The 14186-nt window shown below is 39.9% G+C and overlaps 1 protein-coding gene across 8 annotated transcripts in view; it reads left to right on the top strand.

Annotated features, from left to right (window-relative positions):
• Positions 1-14186, top strand: part of LYST (lysosomal trafficking regulator) — a 146388-nt gene that overhangs the window by 51873 nt on the left and 80329 nt on the right. For all 8 annotated transcript variants that reach the window (XR_014786801.1, XR_014786800.1, XM_084828183.1 and 5 more), the window contains exons 13-19: positions 557-730; positions 2849-3009; positions 5391-5581; positions 8389-8634; positions 10028-10201; positions 11624-11773; positions 13827-13964. Coding sequence is in view for 6 of the 8 variants with exons in the window: in XM_084828183.1 (XP_084684309.1) it covers positions 557-730; positions 2849-3009; positions 5391-5581; positions 8389-8634; positions 10028-10201; positions 11624-11773; positions 13827-13964 (1234 nt within the window). In the remaining 2 variants the exon portion in view is untranslated. The remainder of the gene's footprint in view (positions 1-556; positions 731-2848; positions 3010-5390; positions 5582-8388; positions 8635-10027; positions 10202-11623; positions 11774-13826; positions 13965-14186) is intronic.

Genomic DNA, 14186 nt, shown 5'->3' with positions numbered 1-14186 from the left:
ATGATGGTAGGGAGATGGCAATGAACAGGAACACTGTTTTTATGCACAGGAGAAGGGAAGGTAAAGGAAGCAAGTTCACTTGCAGGAGGGCACTTTTATAGGAAGAAGCCTAGAAGTGGGGAGGTAGTCTTCTTGTCACTTTAACAAATTGACTGCCTGTGCTGTACTTGTATGGTACTGTGCAGTACATCTATAGAAACAATTACAAATGCAGTTTTACAAATGATGTAACTTCTAGAATGGCCAGTTACTAGGGGCAGAAGCCAATGTTGCATGAGCAGAACGGGACTTTCTCCCATTTCAGGGGGCTGCTGGGGGGAGGGGGAATTGCACTCTCTCGGTTCTGCTGATGAAAGCAGTTCTATCTGTGGAAAAACGTCATTGGATTTCAGCCTCAGATTCTGTATAGGAATCTTCTGTTAAAGTCTTAGGCCACTGGAGCATGTGTGGTAGAATAAAATTAACAAAAGCAGTATTTGGAGTAGAACTTTGTACATAATTTTAAAGGATGATACTGGCAGCTTCTCAGTGATTTTTCTCTTTGCTATTCTTATAGTATGTGTATGGATCCAAATGATGAAATGAAAGCTGGGCTACTAGCACAAGCTGAAACACCAGAGAACACTTTTCTTATAGGCAAATGGCAGCATTTGGCATTAACTTACCTGGAACAGCCGGAAAGCAAGAAGAATATACATGGAACACTGTCACTATGGATTTCTGGTCAGAGGTAATTTCCCAAAGTTGTAAATTATATAAACAAATAATTAAAGAGATCTTTAGAGGCATTTGCCTGCTATTTAAATTTGAATCTGGTGAAAAATGGAGGAGTACTAAGAAATGCTAGCAATTGTAATAATGGAATGGTTGTTTATTTGTTGAATAAACTTTTTGTGCTAGAATCCTTCAGTATCATTCCAGGGACCTGGCTGACATGTAACAGTGGCAAATTGGGAGTTAATTAATTAACCCATGATTTGCCAGGGTTGTGCGCTGCTGTCATTTTTAATATACAACCTCCTATCGGCCCAATCAGAGGTTATTTTGTGATGTGCTATGGGTTAATCGCTATGGGTTAATCGTGGGTTAAATAAGCCACAGTTAACCCGTGAGTAGTTCTTAACCCATGATTTGCCTCTATTATGTGTGACTTGCCCAGTGACTTGCAACCGTAATTATGAAGATACATTTACAACCTTAGGGAGCAATCCTGTGGCCACTACACACTGTCTTTTTGGTTGGGCCCTGACTTTGGTTCCCAGAAACTGCACTCTGTCCCCTCTCCCACCCCCTCGTAGCCGGCATGGTTCTCACCATGCTTGGAAACAGAGCGTGGAGACGCGAAAAGGGGGCGGTCCTGGGAGCAGGGAGGAGAGGAGACCGCGGAAGCCATGTTATGCAGCTTTCTATGTGCCACGTGGCCTCCTTCCCTCTCCGAAGCTGCAGCTAGATAGTCGAAGTGGGCGTTTAGCCAAAAATGCAGGGTAGCTGGAGCACGGAGGTGAGGATCGCTTCTGTGCTACGGCCACCCTGCATTGGATACTCAGCAACCTCCGACTTCAGAGGCTGCTAACTATCTGAATAAGATTGCGCCCTTAATATCAGTGGGAGCTTTGTCATTGTGATATGTATTTGACCATACGTGGTACATGATACTGTATATGAACTAGTGACAAAACCTGGATGCTTATAGAATTGCATACTAGGAATCAATGAAGGAAGCTGCATAGAACTGGCAGTGGGCATCCATTTCAGGGCCAGTTGGTAGAAAATAGTGAAGAGTCACATCACAGAGGTGTTTGTTAGATTGAAGCAGAGAACAAAGATGTGTGTTGTCATAACCGTTCCAGTGCTGCTGTTGTGGGGAAGAGGATTATGTCAAATATCCTATTCTTTCAACTCTTGCCCTAGAGAACTTGCATATCTTTATTCTTGTTCTTAAAGTGAGCTTATAGATACAAGATCTTTCTCTCTCGGATGTGCACTGTAGTAGGGATGTGTACTGTCAGTGCAAGCAGAGACTTCTCTTAAGTTGTACATCGTGGCTTTGACAGCTGCTCCAATGCTCTCTGAAGCTTTGGGACCAGCCACTTTGCTTTGAACCACTTTGGAGAAGACCCGCTTCACTTTGGAGGAGGTCTGAATACCTCCAGAGTGGCCCACTTCGGTATTCAGGCTTCATCCGGTGGATGCATGCCCCAACCCCGAAGCCTTTATACTTAAAATGAAAAATATTTGCACACATATTGCAACATAACTGCGATAAATGTATATCCATTTGCTCTTGTGCATCTCTTCTGGCTTCTTCAGTAAGAGCTGTTTTGGAATAGGAAACAGGAAAATGCTGTTTTGATGGGCCTGGTGTAAGGAAGTTCTGTGTTAATTAGATGGCGGGATCAGGGTAGGGTAGCACCAGGAATGGTAACTGCAGAGATTGAGGTTCCTGGTCCAGGTGAGTGGAATTTATGTGCCTAGCTTGGGAGATATAGAGGTGAGAGCTGTGGCAGGTATGTTTAAAGCCAAGCACTGCATGTCACTTCAGAGCCAGGATGTTGCATTGCTCCCACTTAGCCATCAGCTGCTGTGTGCTGGCCACTACGCTAGAGGTAGCGGAAGAGCATACATTTATTGAGGCAGCTTACTACAGCCACATCTATTGTACCTCCTTAAGGCAGAAGAGTGTGGGAGCCAATTGTAGAACATTTATTTTGACATCTTTCTGTGCAGCTTTTAATTATGGATAATTAGCAATAAAAAAGTGAAAGTACATATTGTTAGCCTCTTATTTACCATCACTTTCTAACTGAAGTTGTTCAGGATATACTTTACGCTTTATTTTTTGTTTTAGAAAACCAGAAATGAATTTAGATTATACACTCCCAAGGAAAACAAGCTTATCATCTGACAGTAATAAGACCTTCTGTATGACTGGCCATTATACGTCATGCCAAGATGAATTTTTGCAACTGGCTGGCCAATGGGACCTGGGAAATCTGCTTCTCTTCAATGGTATGTTGTTGTTGTCCTCCCCCTCCCGCACCCTCCTCCTTTATGTACAGTTGGTCATCTTGTCCTGAATTTGTATCATATGTGCAAGAGTTGTTTTTGTTTAATACTTTAAAAATGTATTTAATGTTTAATGTATTATTTTGATACTTGTATTGTATATCTATTTATGGTTACTTTGTTGTTGTTTTTGTTTGGTTTTATGATTGTAAACTGCCTTGAGAGCATTTGCCAGTTGGGCAGTATACAAATCTTAAAAGATGATGATGATGAAATTTCCCTCTTGTACTTTTCCTATAAAAGCAGAACAATTTTATTTTACCTTTTTTGTTTTTTTTTAAATTTAATTCAGTGTATGAAAGAAAAGTAGTCACAATGAAGCTTTGTGGCCATAGGACTTACTGTAAAGGTCTTTTTAAAAAATTGAGTTTCTACTAATTTACAGCACTACCGTGCTTGTATATGGCCCCTCAACTCTGTGCAAGTTTCAGCTGCTAAGTCCTACTCCTTGCCTCAAATGACTTTCAATACCATCAACTATGGCATACTTCTGAACCACCTACAAGGATGAGACTGGAGAGCATAGTTTTGTGTTGTTTCTGGTCCTTCCTGGAGTGGCAGTTTTCAGAAGGTGGGGAACCTACTGCACAGCACCATGGCCATTGGCTTGTGGTGTCCTGCAGACTTCTATCCTATGCCCCATACTTCTCAACATCTACCTGAAACCACTGGGAGAGGTCATCAGAGGATTTGATGTGCAGTGCCATCGGTATGCAAATGTCATGACTCTCTCATTTCCATCACATTTCAAGAAGGTTGTTGAAGTCCGGAATAAATGCTTGAGGTCAATAATGGATTGGATGTGGAGAAACAAATTGAAGCTTAACCCAGACAAGACAGAGGTGCTCCTGGTTAGTAGAACCGGTAAAGGAATGGGAATTTAGCATGTTCTGGATGGGGGTAGCACTCCTCTTGAATTTCAGGTTTGGCCTTACTCCTGGATGTCCAGGTTGTGGTCTAGGGTGCTTTTGTCCAGCTTAGGCCAGTGTGCCATCTGCACCTGTTCCTAGGGAAAGCAGATCTGGCGTCAAGAGCTTACATTGAGATTGGACTAATGGAATGGAAGCTGCAAGGCACTGCTTTTTGAAGAATGTTCAGAAACTTCAGCTGGTCGAAACTTCAGCAGCTAAAATGTTAACCTCAGCCTGGTTATTAGTATACCATGTGACTTCCTTGTTGCAACAGCTTCACTGGCTTTCCATCTGTTTCTGAGCCCAATACTAGTGCTTTTCTTTAGAGCTCTAAACAGCTTAGGCCCAAAATATCTAAAGGACTGCAGCCTACATGTGCCCCTGCCCATACATAAAGATCAGTTGGAGGCTCTCCTCCGTGCCCCAGTGTCAGAGATAAGATTGGTTGAGACATGAGAGAGGGCCCCCTTAGCCTGGGCTGTGGAATTCCTTGCCTAGGGAGCCCCATCCTACTCCCTCTGCAATGTTTGTTCACCGCCTTGTGAAGACCTTTTTGCATTTGTTCTATTGCTCTATTGATGCATATTTATCCTCTTGAATATTTCCATGATGTTTAAGCTGCAGTTCTCTTCTCTAGTAACTATTTACATTTTAGTATACTTTGGTTGTTTCTAAAATCTTGTACTGAGAGCCACCTCAAGTTTTTCTCTAGAAACAGAAATGCAGGATATAAGTCCTCTTAATAAATGAAAGCGCTGCTTTCTTGAAGGTGTTGCTAAAGGGTGATGCCAAACAATGCTGCCAGGGGAATATTGAAGGTGAAGACATAAAATGCTGAGTCATTGTGTCATTGTATGGAAAACATCGCTTCTGTGATTTTTACTATGAATAATTTTGTCAGCCACTTTGAGAGCATCTTTGGGCTATAAAGCAGTTTTAAAATCTTCAGTGCTTTCCTTCAAGAAGTTTAGAACTTGTACTTGTATCATGCTCAATGAGACTTCAGTTGCACTATGGACTGTTTCTCATGTTGCCTTAGGACAAACGTTGCATATTTAAGATCTAGTTGTATGGGAGTAATGTAGCATTGTTAGCAATGGCTCATAGATTCCAACCAGTGCAAATCCTGAGATCTTGAGGATATTTTTTTGAACGTCCCATGGCTTACATGCATGAAATATTGCCACACCAAGTTTTTTTTTTTTACCTTCTTGAATGTATATGTGGGTGTCCATCCACATGTGCAAGGTAATATGAAAATCAGCTCTGTGGTGACCTGACATAGCAACTCAGTGAAATGTCTAACAGTATGTTTAATCCCCCTTGAACTAAAATATTGGGAAGTCGTAATACAAGTATTGATTGTATATGAGGCAGCATATATTGAAACACAGCACATTTTTGGTTTTGTAGGTGCAAAAATTGGTTCAGAAGAAGCATTTTATCTCTATGCTTGTGGACCAGACTTCACTTCTGTAATGCCTTGCAAATATGGCAAATCAATAACTGATTACTCCAAATACATAGATAAAGAGATTTTGCAGTGTGAACAGATTAAAGAACTCCTAATGACAAAGAGAGAAGTGGACACTGGACTTTTAATTGTAAGTTTCTAATTGTAGTGCGAAATTATATTTAATGTATTCTACATGGCTATTTAGACTAATGGCTTTTTCACATGGAACTTTTATCCTGCTATTGAGATTGGTTACTCATGGAAGTTTACGGGTCCTTTAGATGTCGTCAACCTCCAGGGCATCTCCCACACTAAATTATCTTTATTCCATTTTTGAAAAGATCCGAGTTAATGAGCTATCAAATTACAGCACTTGAGTTCCGCTTGAGTTCCCTGTGAAAAGATGAAAACTCGCAATAAGAGGAGCTAGACCACAGCAGCTGTATAATGAAACATATAGAAGACTCAGATAAGGGGGGGGGGGGCAAGGAAGCGCATGTAAAGGGAGTCTGTCATGATCCTGCATTTAAAACAGAAGCAGAAAGCCCTGTTTTAAATGTGGGATTTTAGGCTGGTGTAGAGATGCGCTAAGCCCTTTCTGCACCATGAAAAATGAAGCTGAATCAAGTACAGTATGTAATCATCAAACTGAAAATAGATTTTTTGCCCTGTATTCTGGGATAATTTTGGCTTTCTGTGTCTGCTTAACTGCAAATATAAAACAAGTAAGTGTGAACCACCAGTTTAGAGCATGTGTTGGACTAAAGCTGTAAATATACTGGAGGGAAGGGATGGTAAGACAAGTCCCCTCCTGTGAGGATTGTAATTGTCATCTAGTCAGCTGATGGTGGGGAAGAATTGTCTTTGAGGGAGGGACAGCCCTGACTTTGACTTGGACATAATCTGCTCTGCCCCCAGGTTTGGTCTTGGGTGGGATGGAGGGGTGGGGAGAGATCTCAGTGAGTGGTTGTTCTTTGCTCCATTCCACAAGCAGAGACTGACAGAACCTGAGTTGACATTAGGCATAGAGTTCAGGAGTTTGTTCCTTTGTTCTAGGGCAGAAGATCTACATATGGTAGTCTGCCCCTGCTGAGACTGTAAACAGCTTTTATTCAGACATGTTTATAAGCCGCAGTGAATACCTAAATTGCAGAAAGCCAGGAAATAAATATGTTAAATAAGATGTCTAATAAGAGGATGGCTTAATTGGACTAAGCAATGATTTTAGGCAAACAAAAATAACAATTGAAATATAAGACATGGGTCACACTAAAAGTACTCTGAAAGATTTTGCTTTAATTCCATTTTAAGACTTAATTTTACTATATTTTTACTGAAGGGTTGAAAATAAAGAAAGGTGTACTATTTTTCTCTCCTCATTCTTGGTTTTACCACAGAAAGTACCATTCTTTGTACTTGTGCCAAGAGTCTGCTGTTAATATTTGCTGCTTAGCCAGCTAATGAAACTATGGTAGCCCTGCTATCACTAGGTCACATACTGACCCTTTTCTTTCCCCACTCCTACTTATTGGGGCAATTTATAAGACTAAACAGAGGATAGATAAATAGAGGATAGATAAATAGAACGGTGTATGTTACAGTACTTCAACTGGGGCTGGAGGGGGAAGAAACACGTGAGGCCTGTTAACTCTTCTACGTTTTTAATTAAAGTAAAACTATGTAATTGCTTAAAACTGAAATGCTCTAAATATTTTGAATTTAAAGGAGAAATTGTTTATGCTTTTAAGCCATAATGCTTGGTGGTGGCATTTATTTTAGTTGTGTAGCCTAATTTTGTCTCAGGGTCTCAGGGCAGGTAACAAATATCAAGACTTTCTGCTGTCCCAGTGGTTCATAATCTAAGGCTCCGTCTGAATGCAAAAGCTGTGGGATACTGTGATGTTGTGGAATTTACTTGTGTGATCTGTGCTGTGCCTTGCCTTGCCTTGGGATCTGTTCCATATTGACTGTGCACTGATGCTTAACTCACCTAATTTGCTCCAAAAGTAAATGTAATCACACTGTCTGTGGCCACAGTGTACTGGAAATAGTGTTTGTGTCCAGGTCATCTGGTATCGTGCCCTGATTTAAGAGATACAATGTATATTGCAGTCTTTACTCTACTTTGGATCTCCTGACGCTGCTGGTACTAAGTATCTGAAGTCCAATAAAGTGAATAGGTGGAAAATGGAAGATATGACAAAATCAAATGCTGTGAATATAACCTCCAGTCAAGCCCCCCTCCATTTATTCCAATTTATTTTGTGCCCCTCAGGTGCTTGTATTTCTTCCTAACCCAGTTCATTTTCAATTTGTAGATTGTCTCTCCTTCATCTGGTAACTTAACACCATTGAGATAATTGTTCAACACATAGGCCTGGTTTGCACGTAACGCTAACCCATGATTTATTTAAACCATGGTTTGTTGTCCTACCCAGGGTTGGTCTGGCAAATGATCGAACAAACCATTGTTTGTTTGCTCAATCCCTAGGTTGTTTGTTTCCCTCTTCCTTCACCCTCTCCTTTCCTGTATCCCACCTGCCTTTATGGCACTGCAGTACTGCCATGTAAAGAGGCTGCTCTTGCCTTCTGTCTCTGTAGTCTGGTGAAACAACCTGTGAACAACCCATGATTCTGGGTTTGCACTTAATGGCGACCCATGGTTTAATCAACCCACAGTTCACAACCCAACAGCAAACCATGGGTTCTCTTTGTGGATTGTTTGTGGTTAACAACCAATAGTTAACCCATAGTTCTGGATTTGCGTGTAACAAAACATGATTAATTAAACCATGGTTTGTTACTTGCAAAACTGGTCAGTGTCAGCAAAGTTTAAGAAATGTTACTAAACATGTAGAGGTGAACTGTTGTACTGTCTACCACAACAGAAGCTCAATAGAAAAGTGTGGATTCAGCATGAGCTGCAAGCTCATTAAATGTTGTTTGATATTTCAGGAAAGCCTTGCTACTGTTTATACCACTTGCTGTCCTGGTCACTACACAATCTATGAGCCAGTGATCAGACTTAAAAGTCAAGTGAAAACTATTCCTTCCCAACGACCTTTCAGTTCAAAAGAGGTACAAAGCAATTTGCCAGATCCACATTACCTGAAAATGCTACAGCCTGCTGAATACAAAGGTCTTCAGGGCATACTGCATGAGATTGGAGGAACAGGGTCATTTGTCTTCCTTTTTGCCAGGGTAAGATGTCAAGAAAATTGCTCTGTCTTATTAGCACATTTGTTACGACAGGCTTTCAGGGTTTTTGGTTGCTGGGATATGGGGAGGCATTAATATAAAGGAAAAGTTGCATAAACATGGGCTGCTTCCAGACAAGCAACTCCTAGTTTTATTAATCATTGCTCTTCCACTGTAAGCTACAAATGACATTGCACTTGACTTTCCACACTATCAGCAGTATTGTGTGTTTTTTTGTGTACATCGTGCTGTGATCCATCCACACTAGTGAGCATGACACAATTGCTATGAATGACAAAAAGGGAAGTTCCAATTCACCTGAGCGGCCATTTAAAAAAATCTGAGCAATCCTTAAAAAAAGAAGTCAATTATTTAATAAGTGCTAAGTGCTTATTCATTTAAGCATGATTGTCCATTACTCCCCAGAAGTGGAAATGTTCCCCCAGAAGTGTTTAACACTAAGTTTGTTTTGGAAGTATAGATCAGAAGTGCTTAATTGGGGTGGGTGGGAAAGGTGCTAAAATGGAGGTGACTAGAAAGTCAATGAGGGCTCATTGTTAAACATTTGCTAAAAAATTAGCATGACAGTGCTATAGCACTATAACATATTCATTTAAGCACCATTTCACCAATGTTTTAAAAGGTTCATTATTTTAGAAGTTCACTCTTTTGAAAAGTTATAGCCAGAAAAGCATTTTAATGCTAACTAGAAGAGCAGTTTAAAAAACTCAAATGGTGATAAAACAGTGCCCACTGAAAATGCAATAGTGAAGGCGTGCTGAGTGGTAATAGGCTCGGCTGTCTGGTACATCACTGTCCCTTTAAAGGGTAGCACTAAGACCATCTAGAGATTGCTCTACTTTTCTATTCTAAAAACAAAAGTCAGGGTTTTTTTACAGTCTGAAAAAAGATGGAAGAACCACAGGGAAAATACAGAGTACAATGATTGGGTGGTTGCATTGTGCGGATGCCCTGTAAAAAGAGAAAGAAAGAAGCATGGTAATTTCATGCTAAATGGTGCAAAATCACCCATAGAAATGGAGTAAAAAAAGAAGAGCTTTTACAGTGTAGTAGCTAAGAGGTTGACCTATAAATTTAGGGGTACCTGATTAGAATGTGCACAAAGCACTTTGAACACTCTAAAGTGCTATATAAGTTGTTGTTAATAATATATCCAATGCCTTGTTTCAAGACAGAGCTGCATGTGGTCCAGTGTCACCTCACAAATCTACCCATGCAGTACAGCCAGAAATGTGCCACTAATAGAGATCAGGTGGTTACTGGTGAAGTAGCTCCCCATGTTTCCAGCTGATAAGATAAGCCATATGGTACAGGGAAAATCAGAATGCAGTTCAACTCTGTCCAACGTGTAAATAATATATTGACTTATTTTCAGGTTGTAGAGATCAGTAACTGTGAAGAGATACAAGCTTTAGCTCTAAAAGTTATCCTTGCCTTAACAAAACATAACCAGCAGAGAATACAGGAGTTAGAAAACTGCAATGATTATGCAATTATTCATCAGGTGTTGATAAAGCCCAAGTGTATCATTGGATTTCACATTTTGCAGGTAAGTTGCTCTGCTGAAATGTTCTGTTTTCAGTAGCTGATCTTGGCAAGATAGTTAATTTAGTTTTCAGAGTCTGTTAACTTCTAATTTGTCCAGTTCCAAGCACTTAGGGCAGGTATCAACAGTTTAAAACAAAAACATGCATAGTCCATAGCCTGTAGTAGGTATAAACTGCTTAGAATTTTTCAGATCATTTGGGCCAGGCCTACTATTAGGCAGAGTGAGGTGGCTGCCTCAGGCAGATGTTTTTGGGTATTATGGAAGCAATTGTTAGTTATTTAATTTATTGTTGTATTTTTATTGCCAGGAGGGGAAGAGGTGCTTGTGGGATTTTCTGCTTCAAGTGGCAAAATAACATGGCTGCCCTTGGGTATCATGCACCTTGACTTGAGCGAAAGATGGGGTGCATTTGTTGCTCTTCCTCAGACAGCAAAATATTTTGGGCTGGGCCTGATCTGATCATAGTACTTAGGTTACAAATATAAACTTGAATTCCATCCTTTCTCCTTGCCTTTAGACCAGATTTTTAGGTGCCCGTATACATGGCTTGAAACTGTTATCGGTCCTTCAAATCACTTTTCTCCCCGTAACGTTGTGTGTTCCTCTCCTAATTGGTGTTGCATTCCAGCTTTTATCCTATTCATTAATCTCCTTCAGACTCTCTTTAGTTAATCAATATCGTTGAAGTTATAGATCATTTACCCAAGCCATCACCACTGTGAAGTAGAATAGAGCCGCTATAGTATTTCATCCATCCATTCATTCATTATATTTCTATACTGTCCCATAGCTGAAGCTGTCTGGGTGTTTTACAAAATTGTGAAATATTTGACTTGATCCTGTACTGTTAGACCAGAAATTATCGAAATAAAGGGCAGGGGAGGGTTTGTGTGGAAGCAGAAAATAAGGCTGCAGTCCATGTATTTAGGAGTAAACTCAGAAGTAAGTCTGTAAGTAATATTTTCTTCAGAAGAAGTAATCATGCTGGAAATGTGTTTTGTTTGTTTATAACAAAAATCAGTGGTGATCCTTTAAAATGTAAAATGGAGATCCTAATTGAGAAGTAGAAATGTTCACAATTTTTCTAATATAACAATTTCCAGAAGGGTAAATTTGTTAGTCTTTAAGGTGCCACAAGACTCTTTGTTGTTTTGTTTTTTGAGAGTGCTCTGAACACTGGTCAGTGTGTTGCAAGATAAGTAGAATAAATAGTCACAGCCAAACTAAACAAACAATTCCTATAGAATTTGGAGCTAAAAGTAGGATGCTAGTTGCAGATAAGTGGCCAACTATAGCTAATGTGCAAGCTTGATGGAATTTGGAAGGACATTTTAGTGCTGATGTAGTATTGGACTGTAGTAGGGTGTGAGAGTCATTGATAGCATTATTGTCAACACTAAATATTTTGTTCCCCTTTGAAAGACTCTCCTTGAAGGATGCTGCAGTGAGAAGATGATTCATCTAAATGAGAATGGACAATTCATACTCGATGCTGAGTCTAGAGCAGTAATCCAAGATGTTAAATTGTTGGAGGAGCTGCTACTTGATTGGAAGATATGGTCGAAATCCCAGGTGATATATCATTCCAGCTGGGGATAATGGGAATGGTAGTGTAACAAATCTGGAAAGCACCAGGTTGAAGAAGGCTGGTATAGAGCCTTTTGCTGTACTGGGCTTACAGCAGTACACCAGCTCACAGCACAGCATATCGAGGCCCTCAGCTCCTTCTGTAGGGGTATCCAGGCCCTCATAGGCTTACTGTGTTTGTAAGGAGCAGGAATTAGCTATGTATGCAAGTGGGCCACTTATTGGCTTGTGAGGAGTCAGCAAGCTGATCATGTGGGAAATCGAGGGCTAGGCTGAGATTATTCATCGCCTCACCCATAGAAATAGCACCTGTGTGTGTTTGGAGAGTGGGGGAAGCTGTCTTTGATTTTGCTTTCCTATTAGCAGCAGACAAAGGGCAAGGAGGAGTAAAATCAGCCCCTTCTATGCAGAGCCTCTTTAGGGAGCATGTTATGCATAACTTACTGTTGTTTTTTCCTTATGAAACTGGGGAGAATGCATCTATTTTGTACTTGTATTTTGTCTTCACAAAATGATGTGCATTTCCAGTCTAGCCAAATATTTCCCCTTTTATAAAGTAAGGATTTGATTTTTCTTAGATCTTTAAATAATTGCAGAACTAGTGCCTATATAAATAGCTCAATAGTAGTAACTCATTCTTCCTATTCTTCTTTTTTATTTTTTAATTAATTATAAATAATTAAAAATTAAAAAATTAAGTCTGTCGGCCACATCTCTCCACACTTTCCTGACAAAAGTTTCCTTTGGTCAATCTATACCTGCATATATGTGGTTGAATTTCTCCAGTGTTGTTGACCACAAATTATATTGGTTGTGTAAATTGTTTAATTGCTATACCAGTAACAATATATGTAATCAAGTAGATGATTATGATGGTGATGATTACTTATTAAATTTATGCACTGCTTCCCAACACAAAAAGTAGTCTCAAAGCATCTTATACACACAATAGAGAAATCCATGATTAATATAACAGAAAAGAATCCACCAATCAGTATAAACCTTAATCATCACAGTCACTCAAATACAAGTAAATACCATAAAAACGTAATCTAAAAACAATACAATATGAAAATTGTTAATCTATGAATACACAAAATCTTCCTCTGCTCACAGCCTAGAATGAACACCAGGAAAGCAGCCCACAACGATTGGCCCATAACTGATGTCCAAATGCCTGAGAAAATAAGTAGTTCTTTGCCTGGCACCGTAAAGATAACTGTGACAGTGCCTGGTAAGCTTCCTTAGGGAGAGCATTCCATGAAAATGGGGCTATCACAGAAAAGGCCTGTTCCTGAACTGACACCCCCTGGGCACACAGAGAAGTTAGGTTAGGTTCATATGGTGAGAGGCGGTCCTTGAGGTACTGGGGGTTCCAGGCCATGTAGGACTTTATAGGTTAAAACCAGCACTTTGAATTTGGTCTGGAAACAAATTGACAACAGGTGCAGGTAAGCCAGAACTGGTTCACATCACCTAGTCCCAGTCAACAACTTGGGCACCAAATTCTACACTGCCAGGAGGAGTGCTTACTCAACGTCCTATCCCTAATTTGTGAAGAGAACAGGGGCTGGCGTCAAAGGGTATGTTCTCCACCTGTGCATATTCCTAAAGTGCAAAAAACATTAAATAAAAATCTTCTGAATGTTTTCATAACTCTTAACATTTATTAGGAAAGTTTCATCACTGAAGCTGCATCAACTAGACTGAAGGGTGTAGTTATAAAATTCTGGTCCTTAATACTTTTCAGATCTGAATTCAAGTCCAAATGTTAATAACACTTTGGACTGCAGCCCAGCAAAATATTTTGCTGCAGTTTAGGAGTAAATTATGAATCTCGCATGCATGTGCTACTACAGCTTGCTTTCCCCTGATATCACTAACAGCTGAAGAATCTTGTTTCAATGCTTTTGGGTTGTGTTACTGGCCATTTTTTCATCCTACTTGCCTTGTTAATACAGTTTTTATGGTCACTTGCTTCTACATTTGTTGTGATTTTTTAGTATGCTAAGGCTATTGCTGTTTTGGTTTCTTGCAGCAAGGTGTTTGGGAAACACTCTTATCAGCTCTAGAAATACTCATCCAAGATAATCATTGGCAACAGATGTTCAACATTAAGCAACTTCTGAAAGCTCGAGTTGTGCATCATTTCCTGAGGACATGTCAGGTTCTGCAGGTAGTGAACCATAACTATAGTTTGGATCGTAATAGGTTCTTGACTTATAAGAGCAAATGTGTACATGATTTCACAGCCTTTGATTTTACTTTTCCAGGTGTCATGCTCTCCCACTTTTTCCAGCCCTCTTTATAAAGGTATTGCAAGTAGTGGTTATCATGAACATAAGATCAAACAGAAGCTGTCGAATAATGAAAACCATCCTTCTCTTTCAGCACCCGC

Source organism: Heloderma suspectum, chromosome 1, assembly GCF_057233095.1.
Source record: "Heloderma suspectum isolate Gila_16-S chromosome 1, 16-S_ref, whole genome shotgun sequence".
NCBI lineage: Eukaryota > Metazoa > Chordata > Lepidosauria > Squamata > Helodermatidae > Heloderma > Heloderma suspectum.
Note: the sequence above shows the minus strand (reverse complement) of the source record. Positions and strands in the feature narration are given on the sequence as shown.